General features: G+C 38.4%; 1 protein-coding gene across 2 annotated transcripts in view; it reads right to left on the reverse strand.

The window, feature by feature from the left end:
• Positions 1-22,048, reverse strand: part of SYNE1 (spectrin repeat containing nuclear envelope protein 1) — a 471,658-nt gene that overhangs the window by 56,202 nt on the left and 393,408 nt on the right. For both annotated transcript variants that reach the window (XM_081530296.1, XM_081530297.1), the window contains 2 exons: positions 11,752-11,910; positions 8,629-8,795 (listed from right to left, as the gene is read on the reverse strand). In XM_081530296.1, the coding sequence (XP_081386422.1) occupies positions 8,629-8,795; positions 11,752-11,910 (326 nt within the window). The remainder of the gene's footprint in view (positions 1-8,628; positions 8,796-11,751; positions 11,911-22,048) is intronic.

Below are 22,048 nucleotides of genomic sequence, written 5' to 3' on the forward strand. Positions count from 1 at the left end.
GTCATTTCTGAGCTTGCTGCATCAAAGCATTTCCGATTCGGGCTTGACTTTTCTGACTGGATCACCATGAGGTAATACCAGCCACAAATTCCAAGAATTACCTTTTTCTTTTCCCTCTAGTTTGGGCAGAGCTCCCACCGGACTGAAATCCCTTCTGGGGGCAGCTGCTTCAACTTTGCAAATCCCTCCTTATTCTCCACGAGCCTCTAAACTCCCTCTAGGATGAGAGCTGACATTTATGGGCTAAGTGCTTCACTGTGCTAAGTGGTTTACAGGTACCACCTCATTTAATCCTCCTGACAACCTTTTACACCATATAATTGAAGTACTGAGAGGATGAGTCATTTGTCGACTATCACAGTGCAGGTGAGGCAGAAACATTTTATAATTCAGGCAAGTGAAGCCCCAAGCCCAGGCTCTGCTATATTCCTACCTGTATGTAGGGCACTTTTCACATGCTGTGTCTCAGGCTGAGAAGCTCAACAAATACTGGTGGGACTACTATAGGCAAAGAACTACATTAGGTTCTGGGGTTACTGTGGTCATCAAGTTTGATACACTGACATTTCAACAGAACAAAGAAATTTTCAATAATCTTCAAAATGGGTATTTATTATAAACAAGGCAAAATGCTATGGACTCTGTACAGAAAGCCTAGATAAGAAGAGTTTGGTCTAATCTGGAGAAAAGGAAGAACATGAAGAAGAATTAGGAGCAGGCCTGTCCAGACAGAGAGAGAGAGTAGGAAGATGCAACAGAGGGGGGAAGGCTTTTAGGTGAGGAGCCCTGCATCCTTGCTTTATCACTCTTATATTTGGGGAATCATTTTCTTTTTCATCTTTACATCCCCAGAGGGGTGTCTGGAAACTATGCCTGGCTACCTGCTTTGGTAATAAAATATTACTGAAATCTATTATGTTCCTCTACACACTGCCTAAGGCTGCTTTTGGGATTTATCAGCAGAGGGTTTTGTCAGAGGCTGTTCAGCCCACAAAGCCTCGAATATTAGTCATATAGTAATCCAGCCCTCAGAGAGTTTGCCAGCTTCTGTCATGTAGCAATTTGCAGAGGAAGTATTAATACTGCATACACTTTTGTATACAGGGAGCATTCCATAGTTTTTAAAAATTGTATTTGTTTTTCCTGTTTTTGAGATCCATGAATTATGGTAAATTGGATGTGATCAAGCAGGAGATGGCAAGCGTGAACATTGACATCTTAGGAATCAGTACACTAAAATGGATGGGAACAGGCGAATTTAATTCAGATGACCATTACATCCATCACTATGGGCAAGAATCCCCTAGAAAAAATGAAGTAGCCCTCACAGTCAACAAAAGAGTCCAAAATTCAGTGCTTGGGTGCAATCTCAAAAACAACAGAATGGTTTCAGTTTGGTTCCAAGGCAAATCATTCAATATCACAGTAATCCAAGTCTGAGCCCCAAACACAAACGCTAAAGAAGACCTACAAGACTGGTTCTATGAAGACCTACAAGATCTTCTAGAATGACACCAAAAACAATGTTGTTTTCATCATAGGGGATTAGAATGCAAAAGTAGGAAGTCAAAGATACCTGCAGTAACAGGCAAGTTTGGTCTTGGAGTACAAAATGAAGCAGGGCAAAGGCTAACAGAGTTTTGTCAAGAGAACACATTGGTCATAGCAAACATCCTTTCCCAACAAGAGAAGTCTCTACACATGGACATCACCGGATGGTCGATACCAAAATGAGACTGACTATATTCTTTGCAGTTAAAGATGGAGAAATTCTATATAGTCAGCAAGAACAAGACCTGGAGCTGACTGTGGCTCAGCTCCTTATTGCAAAATTCAGGCTTAAACTGAAGAAAGTGGGAAAAACCACTATGTGATTCAGGTATGACCTAAATCAAATTCCTTATGATTATACAGTGGAGGCAACAAATAGATTCAAGGGATTAGATCTGATAGAAAGAGTACCTGAAGAACCATGAACAGAGGTTAGTGACATTGTAAAGGAGGTGACCAAAATGATCCCAAAGAAAAAGAAATGCAAAGCAAAGTGGAGGCCTTACAAATAACTGAAAAAAGAAGAGAAGCGAAAGGCAAGGGAGAAAGGGAAAGATATACCCAACTGAATGCAGAGTTCCAGAGAACAGCAAGGAGAGATAAGAAGGTCTTCTTAAATGAACAGTGCAAAGAAGTAGCGGAAAACAACAGAAAAGGAAACTAGCGATCTCTTCTAGAAAATCGGAGATATCAAGGGAACATTTCATGCAAGGATGGGCACAATAAAGGACAGAAACGGTATGGAACTAACAAAAGCAAAAGAGCTTAAGAAGAGGTGGTAAGAATACACAGAAGAAATTTACAAAAAAGATCTTAATGACCCAGATAACCGTGAAAGTGTGGTCACTTACCAAGAGCCAGACATCCTGGAGTCTGAAGTCAAGTGGGCCTTAGGAAGCATCACTACAAACAAGGCTAGTGGGGGTGATGGAATTCCAGCTGAGCTATTTAAACTTCTAGAATAGAATGCTGTAAAAGTGCTGCATTCGATATGCAAGCAAAGTTGGAAAACAGCAATGAGTGGCCACAAGACTGGAAAAGGTCATTTTTGCATTCTAATCTCAAAGAATGGCAGTGCCAAAGAATGTTCTAACTACTGAACAATTGTGCGCATTTCACATGCTAGTAAGGTTATGCTCAAAATCCTTCAAGCTGGGCTTCAGCATTATGTGAACCAAGAACTTTCAGATGTACAAGCTGGGTTTAGAAAAGGCAGAGGAACCAGAGATCAAATTTCCAACATCTGCTGGATCATAGAGAAATCAGGGGAATTCCAGAAAAACATTTACTTCTGATTCATTGACTACATTAAAGCCTTTAACGGTGTGGATCACAACAAACTGTGGAAAATTCTTAAAGAGATGGGAATACCAGACCACCTCTTCTGTCTCTTGAGAAATCTGTATATGCAGGTCAAGAAGCAACAGTTAAAACTGGACATGGAACAACGGACTGGTTCAAAATTGGGAAAGGAGTACGACAAGGCTGTATATTGTTGTCCTGCTTATTTAACGTATGTGCAGAGTACATCATGTGAAATGCTAGGCTGGATGAATCACAAAATGGAATTAAGATTACCAGGAGAAATATCAGCAACTTCAGATATGCAGATGATACCACTCTAATGGCAGAAAGTGAAGAGGAACTCAAGAGACTCTTGTTGAGGGTGAATGAGGGAATGAAAAAGATGGCTTAAGACTCATCATTCAAAGAACTAAGATCATGGCACCTTGTTCCATCACTTCATGGCAAATAGAAGGGAAAAAGATGGAACTAGTGAGATATTTTATTTTCTTGGGCTCTAAAATCACTGCGGGTGGTGAATACAGGCATGAAATTAAAAGACACTTGCTCCTTGGAAGGAAAGCTATGACAAACCTAGATATCCTATTAAAAAGCAGAGACATTACTTTGCCAACACAGGTCCATATAGTCAAAGCTATGATTTTTTCCAGTAGTGATGTACATATGTGAGAGTAGGACAATAAAGAAGGCTGAGCACTGAAGAATTTAATGCTTCAGGGAAAGATCCCCTGAAGTAGGAAATGGTAAGTCACTCCAGTATTCTTGTCTGAGAAATCCCATGGACAGAGGAGCCTGGAGGGCAACTGTCCATGGGATCTCAAAGAGTTGGGGGACTAACAATTTCATTATTAAAGTAACACATAACTAATGTATGCTTTGTTTTGGTAATGAGTATTTTAGGTTTGGTGAGGAAAGAAGAATATCCTTCTATTAGAGAGTCCAGTTAACTAAAAAGAAAAAAAAAAGTCATTACAACAGAGTAAACAACTTGAGTCTGACTTTCCTAGATACCAAGATGGGAAATGTTGAATAATGCATTCTCTGTTATTTAATGCTCTGAACTAAGGATACAGGACATTTTCTGTTAGTCTAGGCTCTGGAAAAGTTGCCATGTGGGTTTTTGCATAGGGTTCAAAAATGAGAGCTAGAATCCTTGAAGACAGTTTTGCAGAAATATCAGTTATACTGATGACTGTTAATTATGTTGACTCTCAATTAAAGGTGAAAGCTCAGAAATATTTTTGTCTAGGCTAGCACTGACCAACAGAGCTTTCTCGAATGATGAAAATGTTCTGTGTCAGCAGTATCCAACAAGGTAGCCACTATCCTCATGTGGTTTCTGAGCACTGGAAATGTGACTTGTGCAACTGACCATAATTAAAATTAAATTCTAAATGAATTATATTCCATTTCAGCTCATTTAAGTAGCCACGTGTAAGCCAGTCACTGTTATGCTGGACTGAGTGGGACTAGAAAGCATACTGGAACATTATCCATTGAGCCCTAAAAATAACTGCAAATTTTTTTGTTATCTTAAAAAGCTGACAATGCTTGGTGACAGTTTAAAAATTCAATGCAAAACACAGCTACTGTGCACTTAGAATGGTTTAAGCTAGCTAATCAACTAGTAATAAGAAGGTGACTCAAAGTTATGCCTTCTATTCGTATGTAACAGGTTATTATCTATGAATCTTCTTTCTTTTTTCTCCCGATTTCCTGTTAGCTGGAAAGCTGTTCACCTGAAAATACGATCATCTTCAATAACAACTTCTCTATTCCCAAAAAAGCACCAAAACAACATAAAAATATCAAAAGACAAGTTATGTTCTGCTTTAATGAATCAATGTTAAAAAAAAATTTTTGGAAGAGGGAGGCAGGCCGAATGAGACTGAATCATAGAAACTTAGTATTTAACTGGCAGGTCACAGTTGAAGACGGGTGTGGGAGACGGGCATCTAGCCTGTGCACTAGCGACATGCCAATAAACCAAACAATGGAAAGAAAGCAAAGGCGATGGCTGAGAGTCATTTAGGAGACGCTCCAAGAACTATGAATCCAGAGTGGCGTTCAACCTCAGGACAAACCAACAGTCACTATGTCATACCGTCCATGTTGGAAAGAGACAATTAGAAATGGACAATATGTATTACATCTGTATGCAATGAAACTACAAAACTAGAAACATAAGCGTTTTAGTGACTAAAATGCCAGACTGTGTGTGTGTTCTGTGCTCAGTCACTCAGTCATGCCTGACTCTTGGCCACCCCATGGACTGTAGCCCACCAGGCTCCTCTGTCCATGAGGTTCTCCAGGCAAGAATACTGGAGTGGGTTGCCATTTCCTACCCTAGGGGATCTTCCCAACCCAGGGATTGAACCCACGTCTCTTGAGTCTCCTGCATCACAGGCCGATACTTTACCTGGCCACCTAGGAAGCCTGTATACCTTGTATTTAATTGATTCAAATATACTAATATGTCTTTGGAAGAATAAACTAAATAATATCTAAAAAATTCTTGATTGAATAAACTATACAGAGGACTTCCTAAGCAGTCCAGTGGTTAAGATTCTTCCCTTCTAATGCAGGGGTGAAGGTTCAATCCCTGGTAGAGGAACTAAGATCCCACAGGCCATGTGATATGGCCAAAAAACCCCGCAAAACAAAAATGAACAAACAAAAACTAGACAGAAAAGTTATAAATAAACATGACTTTGAGGAGTAAACACCTAGTTCATTTTATATAATGTTGATTAACAGCTGGGCATACACTAAACTAACTGCTTGTGATTAGATTACATTAAATTAAAAAAAATTTTGATTTCATGCAACCCCATGTTTCACAGCACTGAAGCACTAAAAATTGGAAAAGAATATTAACTACTTTAACTGGATTAAATGGCAATGCAAATCAATCTATGAGTCATAATCTGACCGAAAAAAATCCAGGGATGTTTACCAAGTGGGCGGCTTCCCTAAGAAGGGTATGTTTTAGCACAAAGGCTTCAGATCCTCCCTCTGAAATAAGGTTTGGTTATCAGTGCCTGAGAAGCAAGGCTAAACATGGTATTGAGGTTCTAAAACCTACATATGCCTAAATACTTCAAGTAGTTTAAGCTGAACCGTTAAGTTTCCATCTCTTTATATACTTTTATCAGGGCATTTAGTGAGTCATTTTACTTGATTTCTTTGCATGTCTATATGTCTATCTGAAAAAAGGGGCCTCTGTCTCTGTATCCCCGAAATCTCTCACAGTCACTATCAGTCCTTTACAAACAGAACCGGGAAGTTTGGTTATAGAAATCAATTGTTGTTGTCGTTGTTCAGCCACTAAGTCAGTCTGACTCTTGAGACCACGTGGACTGTAGCCTGCCAAGCTCCTCTGTCCATGGGATGTCTCAGGAAAGAATACTGGAGTGGGTTGACATTTCTTCTTCAGGGGATCTTCCTGACCCAGGGATTGAACTCACATCTCCTGCATTGGCAGGTGGGTTCTTTATCACCAAGGTACCAGGAAAGCCTGTAGAAATAAATAACAACCTGATTTCCTTTTAATTGCATTCTCCAGAACAGGGACAAAGAAGTCACAAACTTGGCAGGCAGAACTGTGCAGGGCATGAGCTGTAGAGTCAAAGAAAGTAGACTCTCCCACTCAGTATGTGAATGACCAGAAGCAAGCCTGAGCTTCAGCATTCCACACCTGGAAAATGGGTATAACAATAATACCCATCCCAAAGGATGTTGTAAACACACAAGAAGATGCACATGAAGTCTGTAGCATGGTCACTGGTACAAGCTAAAGGTTCAGTAAGTGTTAGTTATTACAGTCCTACTGTCTAACATTTTAAAACCTAGTTAACACTTGTTCCCTTTTTATTATATTCTTGGTAAAATTATAGCCTCATCTGTTTCATAAATTAGACCCTGTTTGGCAACTCCCTTATAGAAAAAACCTATACTAAACGTTTTCAAAATCAACAAATGGAACTGTCATGCCCATATGCAGTTTTTGCGGGTACACAGTATTCAAAAGGCACAATTTCACATCTACCTTCTTGGCTAGGGAAAATAATTCAGATTTTTTTATAAAGTGTATTGTGGGATGGCTCCAAAACAATTGTGAATCAGAACCATTTGTGACATTCCAACTCTCCTAACTGCTATGAAGAAGACTGTCCGTTCAAATATTCATTCATACATTCATGCAAGTATTTACTGAGTCCAAACTGTGTTCAGGCACTGTTCTTGGTGCTAGTGATACACAGTGAACAGAATGGACAAAGACACCTGTCCTCATGGAGGCTACAGTCCAACATGAAGCAAAGTTCACTTCAAATAAAGCATCTATCCAGCTTTTCCCTTTAAAAATAACCCTTATGTCAAATAACATAGTAGTTCATTCAAGCATATCAGACTTTTATATTGCTAGTAAAGTTCCTCAGATATTTTTTTTCTTTTTGACTTTTACATTCCTCTCACTCTGCCTTCTGAAATGGACCAGAACCCCATGGTCCTTCCACCCCCCACCCCCCAACCATGTCCTCTGCCTGCCTTTCGTCTTTGGAAACCGTAGTCAAAAAATAAGTTTAATCAGAGAAGTAAGAAATATAGAAACAAAGGAAAACAGAGGAGACTAAATAATAATAATGTAGTCATTAAGCATATTCAAGGACCTTTAGTTCTTTCTCAAGGGCTGTAGATAACATTCTGAGCCATATCCTGTGAGCTGTCTTATAGATACCAAAACACCAGGTGGAAAAGTTAACTACATGATGACCAGACTGTACCCAGAACATGAGCTGTCACAATTCTGAGAACTGGCCATAAAGAAATGGGAACAAATGGACCCTGGGAGTGAAGATTAACTGTACCTAAAACAATCAAAATGACTCCGGTCAGACCACCGATGACCAATCTGAAGATGACTGTCAGAGCTGACTGTGGTGTTTCTGCATGTAGCGCCCTCCTTGTGTCTATAAAGGCTCTCGCCCCACTGGTTGCCGTGGGGGGGGGTGTGTGTCGGGGAGTCAGCCTTTGGACAGATGCCCACTCCCCCCCCAAGTTGGTGGCATCTCAAATAAAACAAACTTTCCTTTCTACCAACCTGGCCTGTTTATTGGCTTTTGAGCAGTGAGCATCTGTACCCCACCTCACTTTTTCAGTAACACTTCCACAACAGAAATTGATGTTAATATTCCTCTCAGACACGAAGCAGACACTTACAGATATCATCACTAAAGCTAAGTATAAAATGCAGCAGGTTATTTTTACCTCTAAGCAAAGTGACAATAATTAGCTTCATTCTCACGTCTTACTAATAAGAAATATAGTAGGAATATGATTTTATATATTTTATAAATATATATAATATAAATACTTTGTATGTACAATATAATACAATATCATATATATACGTATATATATATTTTGCCACTTCAGACAAACACACCCTCCACAAATACCTGTCAGCAGTTTCACTCTCTTTCTTATAGGAAGTTGGGTACCATGAAGCCTCAGAATAAAGACTTTTCCCTCGGGAACAGATTTTGTTTGGATATGACTTTCTCTCTTACTTAAATGAAAACACCACTGAATTTGTGAAGCAAGAAGGAGAATTTTAAAGTCAATGAAAGCGACATTTATGAGACAAGAGTGAACTAAAGTGGTGGGATAAGGAACACAGAGATTTATCGGATGACTTGCAGCTGAAAAGGAAGGCGGCCGGAATGCGCTGAGATTCTGCACATATGTCCTGTTGACAGGGGTCCTCTTTACCTGGCTGCCATGAGGTCCAGAAGGTGCTGCCACCGGTCATTGATCTTGCCAAGCTTGTACTCAATCTCAGATGCCTTGCTTTCATGGCTGGCTCGAGCCAGTCGTTCTCCCATTTGCTGGAGCTGTATTTTGTTCTCTTGGGCAATTGCAATTTCCTCTTGATAATCCTGTGTAATAAATAACAATCACGGAGGTCAGAAAACATATTCTTGATGCATTCAGCCTAGCTCTACTAGAAACAGGGTAATTACAGTTTTCTACAGCTTGGAAATAGTTTGGGCACAGGGAACACTATGTGAGTGTGAGTCCTAGTACACAGGAATTAACGGTAGCTGCTATTTTCAGTACGTAGGCAAAGGCCAGGTTGAATTTTTATATAGATGTTCTTAAAGGGAATGGGGGGGGGCTTTCTTTTTACTTAAAATAGGCATTAAAAAAAATGTAAGTATATACATAGAAACAAAAGACAAAACTTGAAAAATTTCAATGCTGGGAAGTTATACCTTATTGCTGTAATCACCAACCACATGTTATATTTAGAATCAATCCTTCTACAAATAACTGCCAAGAGGCTTATAAGATGTGTCTGCATGTATGTATATCTAAGTATATATATGTGTATGCGTGTGTGTGTGAATGTCAGTTGTTACTTGTGCAGAATGTTTTAAAAGATTACTTTCATTTTAAGGAGCTATCCTCTATACAGTGTAAAATACTGATTTTACAACACATAAATCATTGACATAAGTCTCAAGAATAATGACCTTTAGTCTTAGAGGATCAATGGGCCTCAAATCTCCCTCATTTACCCAGTTTCTATAGGAGCTCCTCCCAAAGATTGTTTTAGCTAAGCAGGACAGGCTCTCAATACGGTCTACAGTAAGGTCACTGAGACAGACCACTGAACAGTATGATTTAAGGGATGATAAAGGCCATCTCCTCTTGACCCCTATCTGTCCCCCTCTTCCCTCCTCCCAGCCTCTGGACCAAAGGTCCTCTTACTTTCTTGCCATAGTGACAGCATCCAAAATTTAGAATCAACTTTTTCATTTTTGGCTTAAGCTTCTGTTAGGCAGGCAGCAAATATTTTTTCAGCAAAATAATATACAAAGACAGGTATTATAAGGATATGGGTATTTTAACCTTCTATTGCTCTAAAATTACCTTGGGAACAGGGCTACCTTTTCAAGTCAGTAAAAAGGGCCCCCAAAGAATGGGAGAAGCCGCTGAAATTCCATTCTATTCAGGGTTGAATGCTGTCCTCAGCCTCCGTACCCCACCCATTCACCTTTCTATGTTACTTCAATCCCGTAGGAGTCAAAGACCAATGAAATGAATGCTTATTAATAGTGTCAGTATGTCATTACAAATTTGAGATCATTTTACTGAGAAACGTTTAATGTCAATGGAATTACTCCAATCCTAGAACAGTATTTATAGTAAAATAATCTGCCTAGGTTGTCTTTTAAAGCAAAATGCTGAGTGTTAATGCCAGTAGGTACCCATATCATAGTTACAGTCTGTTTATTAATTTCTTTATCCTAAGTTAAAAAAATTCCCAAGACTATTCTTTTTCTTTACAAAAGAGATACCACATGGTGCAAGCTCATGAAGATTTTTTTAGAGTCCATAACTTATTATATATATATATACACAAAAGAGTATAGTTGATATTTTAAATGTTACTAAACAGTATAACAAAATTATCTGTGTGTCAAGGTACAGTTTTTCTAGATTTTAAATTATGATTGCATTTTGCTCAAGAGACAGTTTTTTTCCAAACCCCCAAAACATGGATCTTAAATTTCATGATAAAATCATTTGGAGTATAAATACGTTTGGTCTAAATTTATTCTATAGCAAATTTCATTATAAAACCTATTACATTAATCATGTCTAATAGAACATTCTCTGACACCCATAGACCAGCAAAGGGTGGAACTGTTACAGATGCTTAAATGAAATATGTATTGTCTCAGTCCACATTTTAAAGCTTTACAATATTAAATACATTGGGTTAATCACAAAGTTCATTTGGGTTTTTCCATAAGATGTTCTATTGGGTTATTCTGACCCAATAGAAATGCTGATGCTTAGAACTTGCACTTTTAAGTGTAAACCTGTAAAGGTATTAATATCACATCTTGGCTTCGGAGTTTTTGTTTTTCTGTGTATGTGCCTGTGCACACCCATAGAGAAAAAAAAAAAATACAATTCTCAAAGACAACATATAATATAACTAACTTCATAGGCAAAGATAATTTTTCCTAGAACTTATTTGTATTTCTTTTGAGAATGAGTGAAGCTATAGATTATTTATTCAATAAATAATGGCTGAGTACTTTTGAGAAGTCAGGAGCTACAGCAGTGAACAAAACTGATGAAGTTCCTGTTCCCATAAAGCTTACAGTCCAGTGGAGCTTCCAGTGTAGACAGATAACAAACAAGTAATCAGGAACATGCACTGTACTTCAGATGGCAATATGTGCTTAAGAGAAATATAAAATTTAAATGATTAATTGTTCAAATGCAGTGTGGAAACACCACTGGAACCATCAAAAACATTTTAAAATGCTATTAAATCTGAACAATCCTATAGAGACATGAAAAATATTCTGGATCCATTTGAACATAAAAAAATACTTTCATCATCATATATAACTTGAAATTAATATGAAGCTAAGATTCCCAGAAAAGTCCTCATTCCTGTAACTGTCTATAAATCATATTTTATAGAGAAAATGTCAGTTTAATGCATCCTAGGAATTTTTTCTTTCAGTTCCTCTCTAGTGATTTTTACCTCTTTAAAAACAAACATAAATCAATTATACTCTGATTAAAAACAAAGAAAACTAATACACATAAATAATTCCTATTCCTACTGAACAGGCAGATAAAATCCAAAAATACTGAATGTTATCTATCAGCAGACAATCTATTTCATCACAAACTGAAAATATTCTACATGATTTATATGTCAAGGAAGCCTTTCCAGGCACATTAACTTTATATTAAAAAGAAGAGTGCTCCGTTGTCGGGAAAGTAACTAGGAGTTAGGCCATCTTCCGTATCAACGCCTAAACACTAGGAAGAGTAAAGCACATGTAGCCACACATCTGTTACCTTCCTGAGCTTCTCAATCATTTCTTCAATGAGAATGTCTCCATTCTGAGAAACCTTGCTTTCCATCTGAGTCAGCCATTCGCAAAGCTCCTTGTTCTTTTCACTGAAGACGGCCCACTCATTCAATCTCTCACTTACTTGCTGTCGCCTTAAGGAGAGCTGAAAAGTTTAAAATGGGAGAAAAAGCAACAGGAAAATCAGAGTGGAACTCATAGCCTGAGGGAAGAAGCAAAGTCTGCTGGGTGGACCAAGACAAGCAGTGTTTGTGGATTTCTTTAGGCCACTGTTCCCGCAGGCTCAGTCCCAGGACACTGCTCTAGCCTAGTGAGTTTCACAACCAGGATTTGCTATTAAGTATGAGTGGGAGACACTGAATCCTCTACTTCCCTCCCAAGAGCCACATGCCCCTTCTCTTATAAGAGGTTCTGAACAATCCAGCTTCTCACTACAGTTGGTTCTGTAGCTATGATATGGGATCACCGAATGTACTTTAAAAAAATATATAAACAAGAAACAAGAAAAGAATAAGAAAAAGGGGAAGGGAATGGGCAGGAAAAAAAAGAAAAGACAAAAGAAGGAAGGAAAAGGGAAAAGAAAGAAAAATAGGGAAGGAAGGAAGGAAGGAAAGAAGGCAGAATTAGTTGAGCATCAGGTGTCTGGACACAGAAGGAGAGGCTCAGTTCCTGATCAGCTCTATCCTGATCACTTTACTTTGAGCAAGTTCTTTTATATCCCTGTTTGTTTTCTTTTTCATTTATGTATCCGTGTTTCTTTTCTTTTTCATATAACAGACTTACTGAGATGTAAATTCCACACCATACAATTTGTCTCTTTATAAAATGTACAACTCAGTGGTTTTTTGGTATATTAACAGAATTTTACAACTACCAGCACAATCAATGTTGCAACATTTTCATCAATACAACACCCGGCCCCCATCCCACTCCATACCCATCAGAACTCACTCCTTTGCCCTACCCCAGCATCTTCCTCCCAACTTTAATCTACTTTCTATCTCTACGCATTTATCTATTCTGGACATTTCACATAATCAGAATCAATTGATATGTGATCTTTGTGACCGGCTCCTTTCACTTCGTATAACGTTTTTAAGGTTCATCCATATTGGAGCATGCATCAGTACTTCATTCCTTTTAATTGCTGAATATATTTTTTTCAAGTGGGTACAGCACATTTTTTGGGATTCCCTTGTGGCTCAGCTGGTAAAGAATCTGCCTGCAAGGCAGGAGACCTGGGTTCAATCCCTCGGTTAGGAAGATCCCCTGGAGGAGGCCATGGCAACCCACTCCAGTATTCTTGCCTGGAGCATCCCCATGGACAGAGGAGCCTGGCAGGTTACAGTCCATGGGCTCACAAAGAGTTGGACACAACTGAGTGACTAAGCACAGCACATAGCACATTTTATTTATCAATTCATCTGCCAATAAACATGTGAGTTGTGTCCACTTTTGGGCTGTTATGAATAATGCTGCTATGAACATTTGAGTGCAAGTGTTGGTGTGGACATAAATTTCATTTCTCTTGGGGTGTATACCCAGGAGTAGACTTGCTGAGTTATACGGTAACACTACAGATTGTTTTCTAAATGCCTATACCATTTTACATTCCCACTAGCAGTAGGGTTCCAATTTCTTCACATCCTCACCAATACCTGTTATTATCTGTCTTTTGGATTACAGTCATCCTAGTGGATATAAAGTGATATTTCACTGTGGTTTTGATTTGCATTTCCCTGAAGGCTAACGATATTGAGAATCTTTTCATATTCTTGACCATTTGTATGACTTCTTTGGAGAACTGTTTGGTCAAATTCCATGCCCATTTCTTAATTTTTTTTTTATTACTGACTTTTCTTTGTTCTTTATACATTGTAGATACAATGGATTTGTTTTCTTATTTCTAGGTCTAGAATGATCCTTTTGAGAATTTTAAACTTTTCCGACTTCATAATACTCTTGTCTTTGCAGTACTGGTTGAGATACTATGGAATGCTTCTAGTTGAATTAAACTGCATGTTAGTAAAATACAATGTTATTTGAGTGGCAAGAAGATGATACACTTTTGCAGACATTCTGTACACTCAAGTTGATAATGCTAGACTTCTACCACTCATCTCACTGCATTAAACACTTACCTCTCAATTTTCCTTTTTACACTAACATCTTATTATGAAAAACATCAGATATACAGAAAAGTTGAAGGAATCATGTGGTAAACAGCTATGACATACTCCCTAGACTAAAACTGTTAACATTTTGCTACATTTTGCTTTAATACATATATTCCTTTTTTTCCATAGATCTATTTTACCTTTCAATGATTTTTGAATGAATTTTCTTTTTCAAATGAATGTGAAAATATTTCTAAGGTGTTACACACTTCCTAGTTAGCAATTCTGCCTAGGGTTGGCTCTATTATTGATTAGGAAAATAATATTCAAGGTCCCTCACAGCCCCAAATCTCTGTGAGTCTGCATCTTAGAAAAGAATGGGAGCTAATCACATGAAAAAGAATAAAATACCTAGGAATAAATCTTAATAAAGAAGCAAAAGATCTGTACTCTGACAACCGTAAGATGCTGCTGAAGGAAACTGAAGACTACACAAAGAGACGGGAAAAAACACTGTGTTCTTGGATTGGAAGAATCAATGTTGTTAAAATGACCATACTGTCCAACGCAATCTAGCAAGTCAATGCAACCCCTATCAAATTAACAATGGCATTTTTTACACAGCTGGAACAAAAAATTTCAAAATTTGTATGGAAACACAAAAGACTGAACAGTCAAAGAAATCTTGAGAAAGATAAACAAAGCTGGAAGAATCAGGCTCTCCGACTTCAGACTATACTACAAAGCTACAGTAATGAAAACAGTATAGTACTGGCACGAAAACATGGCACATGGTTCAAGGAAAGCCCAGAAATAAACCCATGCACATACGGTCAATTAATCTACAACAAAGGAGGCAAGAATATATAATGGAGAAAAGACAGTCTCTTCAATAAACGTTGATGGGAAAATTGGGCAGCTACGTGGAATGAAATTAGAACATTCTCTAACACTGTCTACAAAAATCAACTCAAAATGGATTAAAGACCTAAATGTAAAACTGAATACTATAAAAACTCCTGGAGGAAAATACAGGTGGAACACTTACTGACATAAATTCCAGCAATATCTTTTTCAATCCATCTCATAGAGTAATGGAAATAAAAACAAAAATAAACAAATGGGACCTAACTAAACTTAAGAGCTTTTGCACAGCAAAGGAAACCATAAACAAAATGAAAAGGCAACCTACAGAATAGGAAAAAATATTTGTAAACAATGCAACTGACAAGGGATTAATTTCTAAAATATACAACCAGCTCACACAGCTCAATAAAAAAAAAAAAAGAAAGAAACTCAATCAACAAATGAGCAGAAGATCTAAACAGACATTTCTCTGGAGAAGACATACAGATGGCTGACAGGCATATGAAAAATGTTCAATATCACAAATTGTTAGAGAAAGGCAAATCAAAACTGCAATGAGGTATCAACTCACACTTGTCAGAATGACTATCATCAAAAAGTCTACAAATAATAAATGCTAGAGAAAGTACGGAAAAGGATCCTTCCTACACTGTTGGTGGGAATGTAAATTGGTGTAGCCACTATCGAGAACAGTATGGAGGTTCTTTCAAAACTAAAAATAGAGTTGCTGTATGATCCTGCAACTCCACTTCTGGGCATAGATGTAATTTGAAAAGATAAATGTACCCCTATGTCCAAAGCAGCACTATTTAGAATAGCCACGACATGGAAGCAACCTAAGTGTTCATCAACAGATGAATTACTCTTAGCCATAAAAGATAATAAAATAATGACTTTGAAGTAACATGAATGGCTTTAGAGATTATCATATTAAGTGAAGTAAGTCACAGAAAGGAAAATATTATATGATATCACTTACATGTGGAATCTAAAAAAAAATTATATAAATGATCTTATTTACAGAACAGAAATAGATTAACAGACATAGAAAACAAACTTATGGTTACCAAAAGAAACAGTGACTGAGGGGAGGGAATTAACATATACACACTATATATAGAATAGATAACTGACAATGCCCTACTGTATAGCACACTACACAGAACTAGATTCAATCTTATAGTAACTGATAATGGAAAATAATCTGAAAGATTATACATATACACACACACACACATATGCATTCTGAATCACTGTCCTAAAAACCTGAAACTAACACAACATTGTAAATTAATTATATTTCCATTTAAAAAACAGTTGAAAAAAGATACTGAAGAAGTTTCCTCAAAAAATAAAAATAAAAAAGTTGGGAATTAGACTATAAGCCCAGGATATTCATGCCAGGCCCACCTTAGTGAGGTGCCTAGAGAGCAAACCCCACAACCTGCCATAATTTTTGAAATGTTACCATTAGAAATTCACTCTTTTGAGTTAATATGATATTTTAAAATAAAAATTTCTCTGGGTAGAGGTGACACTTATGAATCCATTAAGTATTTCCCCATTGGTATAATTCTGTTTACCATTAATTTTTCTTTTTTTTTTAAATTTATTTTATTATTTATTTATTTTTATTTATCTATTTTTTTACTTTACAATATTGTATTGGTTTTGCCATACATTGACATGAATCTGCCATGGGTGTACATGTGCATTTACTTCTTGTGGGTATTGATGGGAATGGAAAAAAGAAAACACAGACTAAAAGTTTTAGAGACAAATTTCACCTATATTAAGTTCTACCAAGACAGTCCTGAAGAGCACGATTCCTCCAGCACCATTTTCCTCTCAACCTTTGACAGCAGAGTGCATTTCCCTCTGCTGGAATGCTAAGATTTTGAACTTTCTGGTGTATATAACTTTCTTTTTCATTCACAGAGTATCAGAATCACGTTAATATTACAATTTTTGCTTTGACTGCTAGCCAAGCTGAAACTATATTTTCGTAGTTGAAACTGCCCAAAGCAACGGTTTTCCATACAAAGTTAGAAATCCTTGCCCTTCAGACTTCAGATGATGTGTAGTTCTGCTATATGTAGAGCCTCTCTGAGTCTTCCCTGCAATCCTGGCCGTGAGCAAGAATAAATCTAGGGCTTTTAGCAACAATGCTGCAGGGAAGACAACCACACAGCAGGAAATATCACCCACTTCTTTGAGAGGCAGGCATTACCCTCTTTCCAGAGACACGGAGAGAGGAGGTTCGACACATTTGAGGGCCTTGTTGACCAGCAAAGCTTGAGGTTTTGATACATGTTGCAATATAATGTTGTGATCAAATACCGGAGGCAGATGAGATTCAAAAACAATCTCTATCCCTTACTACTGATTATGACCAGGGCAAGATTACTCCTCTTTCTTAAGCTTTATTTTCATTGTTTGTAAATTAATTTTCCATTTGTCCCAAATTTCATTAAACAAACATTTATGGTTTGCAGTAAACATGTGTCTGCTATATGAAATGTCTTATGCACTGAAACGCTTTAGGCTCATAATAGAACATATTCTTCAAACAAGAAAATAATTCAAGAAAGTGACCAGTACATCCTAAAGAACTAACAAAAGTTAAATGCTCAGTCACTTCAGTCGTGTCCGATTCTTTGCAACACCATGGATCATAGACCACCAGGCTCCTCTGTCCATGAGATTTTCCGAGCAAGGATACTGGAGTGGGTTACTGTGCCCTCCTCTGGGGGATCTTCCTAATCCTGGGATCAAACCCAAGTCTCCTGTATCTCCTGCATTGCAGGTGGATACTTTACCACCTGGGCCATGAGGGAAGCCCAACAAAAGTTAAGTCTACTTAACTACTATTACTGTTGGTAGACTAGTACAACTATATACAAAATTTGCATTTTTAATACTTTTTTCTCTTTGACACTCATGTATTCATGAAGCAGCTTGAATACACATTTCTAGTCTTTTTCACACACCATGCATGTGTTATTTTCATTTTACTTGCTTACGCAGAATAGCAGTTGAAAGAAGGAACAAGTAGCCCATAAACAGTGGTTACAAACTGGTGCCAAAAGCTTTACAAAAGATTTAAATTAATAATGGGGAGGGCATTTTCCTTTTGGTGTGTTCTTTGAGTTCAGTGGAAGCCCTCAATTTATTTATCAGTTTAGCACATATTTATGTTTTCTCAAGGGTTTTAACACTTTGCACTGCCAACAGCTGACAAACACCAGCTAAAACCCCAGAATGTGAGGCAGCTGAACAGGAAACACATCCTCTTTTGCTTCAAATATTTTTACCATGACAATCTGAAAGAACACCGAGCAATTACAATGATGATATATTTATATCTCAGCTGGAATTACACACAGCTCTACAAACCAAAGCAGGAATGAAAGCAAAGAGAAGCCATGACTGTCCACAGGTACAACAATCCTTTCGGGGATTCTACTTGAAGGCAGGACGCCTTCCCGTTACCTGAAATCTGCAGTGTTCACGCACAGGGCGGCCCTTTCCTCCTCCTCGGGAGCCCCAGTCAGTTCGTACTTCTCACCAGTTGCGTTCATTGGAATAGGAACACACTACTTGGTCTTTAACAAGGGGATTATGCCTTGTTTCACTGAAGTTTTTAACTTTTTAAAATGAGACATAGGCACAAGCTCATTTCCTTTTGTGGTTTCATGCTTGACAGAAGTTCTCCGGAAATACTAACTCAAGAAGTAGTAACTGGTCTATACTTCTCCTTCCGGTTATATCCTGGCAATTTTGGTATGAATACACATGACTAAACTCTTGCTGATTTAATTGTCTGTGTGCTGTGCTTAGCCACTCAGTCGTGTCCGACTCTTGCAACCCCATAGACTCTAGGCTGCCAGGTTCCTCTGTCCATGGGATTCTCCAGGCAAGAATACTGGAGTGGGTTGCCATTTCCTTCTCCAGAGGATCTTCCCAACCCAGGAATCAAACCTGGGTCTCCTGCATTGCAGGCAGACTCTTTACCAACTGAGCTACAAGGGAATCTTAAGACTGAAGCAATGTGAGATGGGTATGCTTCAGCTTCAGGCCTTGAGACACTCAATATAGAAGGTTTCTAGAAACACCGTTTCCTCTTTTTGTTTTTACTTGTCTTAGTCTACTCACAGGTGCAAGGTATTAATCTCTTCACAGAATGTTATAAGATCAACAGGTGCTTTCAAAATGTATTTCTAAACAGACTGTTGCCTGGCTACATATAAGTCTGCTGAGAAATTTTACAACATAACTTTTTTCCTTTTCTAGCTTTAGTGAGATGCAGAAGGCAATGGCAACCCACTCCAGTACTCTCGCCTGGAAAATCCCATGGACGGAGGAGCCTGGTAGGCTGCAGTCCATGGGATCGCTAAGAGTCGGACACGACTGAGTGATTTCACTTTCAATGTATCTTTCATGCATTGGAGAATGAAATGGCAACCCACTCCAGTGTTCTTGCCTGGAGAATCCCAGGGACGGGGGAGCCTGGTAGGCTGCTGTCTATGGGGTTGCACAGAGTCGGACACGACTGAAGCGACTTAGCAGCAGCAGCTTTAGTGAGATATAGATGACATATGCTGCTGCTGCTGCTAAGTCGCTTCAGTCGTGTCTGACTCTGAGTGACCCCATGGACTGCAGCCTACCAGGCTCCTCCGTCCATGGGATTTTCCAGGCAAGAGTACTGGAGTGGGTTGCCATTGCCTTCTCCGGACACTGTGTAAATTTAAGATGTACAATGTGATGATTTGATACTCATATATACTGTGAAATGATTACCACAAGGTTAATCAGCACCTCTAGCACTTCACATAATTACCATTATTTGATGTATGGTGAGAACACTTAAGATATACTCTGTTAGCAACTTTAAAGTATATAATCTGGTCTGTTGACTATAGTCCCCATCCTGGACATTAAATCCCTGGAACTTGTTCAGCTTGTAACTGAAAGTGAGCATCCTCTATACATGATGGTTTTCTTATGTAGTACTAGTCTTCCTAAGCCAAAAAGTATTACATACTCATAATCTTCTCAACCTCCAAAGTATTCAGAAACCTTGTCATTATTTTACATTTAGAGGAACGTAAGAAATAAAACACATGTCCTAAAGTCCTATCTTGATAATCAACAGTATAAATGAATACTCAGCTGTTCTAGGTACTGGAGATACAAAGAAAAGGTTTCTCCTCAAGAGCTTCAGAGTCTTCAAATCAAGTCACAAGCATAAAAAGAAGGCGAAGAAGGGAGGAACAAAGGAATAATGTACTCTCCCATGATGGCATAGACCAAAAGGTAGTCGGGAGTTAGGAGGAACAGGAAAACAGAGAGGTCTGAGCATCTCGAACAATGGCTGAGTGTTGGAATTCAAGAGAAGAGGATAGATTTGAAAATCAAAAAAGAAGAAATGAATAGTCTAGGCAGGAAGTTTAGGCAAGAAGAATGGCCTGAGCAAGATCTTGGGGTAGAGAATTTCATGGTAGCTTTGGGAAGGTGATGGGAGCCAGTATTTAAAGTGTTATCTCTCTGAAAACTTCACAGACCTCAATTAGCTAGAGAAATGGATCTAGTTTAATTTAGTTCACATGATCTACTAAAAAGTACTGAGTCAGCAAGCAGTGCTAGACTTTTCTCAGTTTTAAGTAAAACGGATGAACAAAGCTCACAAGGGTAACTTAACATTGTTGTGATCATTCTCGAATGACTATATCCACCAAATATCTTTTATTTATATATGCTATGATAAAATCTTGACATTAAAAAGTATACACTAATTTACTAGATGGTATAGATTCTGGATTGAAGACTCAGAAAAAAATTAAGTGTGATGAATATCAACACACTCCATTTAAGTTTCTCACTGGGTTCACTGAGAATGTACAACCTTGGGAAAAGTGGCTAAGTGAATTCTGAATGCAAATCATTAACATGCTTAATGAAAATCATCTCTCACAATTCTTTCCTTTAAAAGCACACATACACACACACACACACATGCATTTGCCAAGTGTGCCCCAGAGTTTTCTCCAGTTCATCCTTCCAACAGCTACTTTTCTCCAGCCAGGTTCTCTCTCTGCTCTATTCCTGCACCTTTTTCAAGCTGCAACTTTGTCTAACACATCCACTTTTCCCCCCTACACCAAGCCGTCTTTTCCACTCTGATCTCAGCGCTCAATTCAAGATTTATCCAGTTCAATAAGCACTTCCTTTATTTTCTGCAATCCACAATGTCCTTAGCTTGCTTACATTTTTGTATATTGTTTTACTTATACCTGGTTTTCCTCTTCACTGTGTAAGTTCTTTTTAACGGATTTTAGTCTCAGCTCAATGGTAAACTACACAGTAGGGACATCTACTATAGCTTGTGAAATTCACAATAATTAATGTGACTGATTCATTTAACAAATATGCATCACAACCTACTATGTGCCAGGCAAGGCAATGAAGGTGCAGTAAGGAACCCTATAGATTTGGTTCCTGCTTCCTGAAACGTATGATCTCAAGGCCATAAATCAGAGCCATTCTTCATTTATGGGCCCTATTATTCCTATTTGCCTTGAGTGTCCACTCCTTGTCACTCCAGCAATCTTTCTCTTTCTTTTCCAAATCAAAACCCAATCTGGGATCTCTTTTAAGGTATTGTGCACATAGAATGTGGGCTTCCCAGGGGCACTAGTGGGAAAGAACCCGCTTGCCAATGCAGAAGGTGTAGAACATGCAGGTTTGATCCCTTGGTCAGGAAGATTCCCTGGAGGAGGGCATGGCAGCCCACTCCAGTGTTCTTGCCTGGAGAACTCCATGGACAGAGGAGCCTGGTGAGCTACAGTCCATAGGGTTGCAAAGATTTGGACACAACTGAAGTGACTTACCCTGCACGCACTTCGAATGCACTTACTAAATGAGCCAAGTATGGCTAAAAATGTCATATAACCATGAATTATGAGGAAACAACTATCATAAATCAAGAGCAATAAGAAATGTTAAATGTACAAAACCGAGCTTCCCCAGTGGCTCAGCAGTAAAAACCCTTCCTGTATGCAGGAGATATGGGTTTGATTTCCGGGTCAGGAATATTGCCTGGAGGAGGGCATGGGAACCCACTCTAATATTCTTGCCAGGAAAATCCCATGGACAGAGGAGCCTGGTGGGCTACGATCCATGGGGTTGCAAAGAGTTGGACACAACTTAAGTGACTGAGCATGCATACACATACAAACCACTCATAGCATCAGCTAAAACTGCAAATAAAACCATGCTTTTTTTCCTGCTTTAAGATGA

This window comes from Giraffa tippelskirchi, chromosome 9, assembly GCF_054371585.1.
Source record: "Giraffa tippelskirchi isolate mGirTip1 chromosome 9, T2T-mGirTip1v1.2.pri, whole genome shotgun sequence".
NCBI classification, from domain to species: domain Eukaryota; kingdom Metazoa; phylum Chordata; class Mammalia; order Artiodactyla; family Giraffidae; genus Giraffa; species Giraffa tippelskirchi.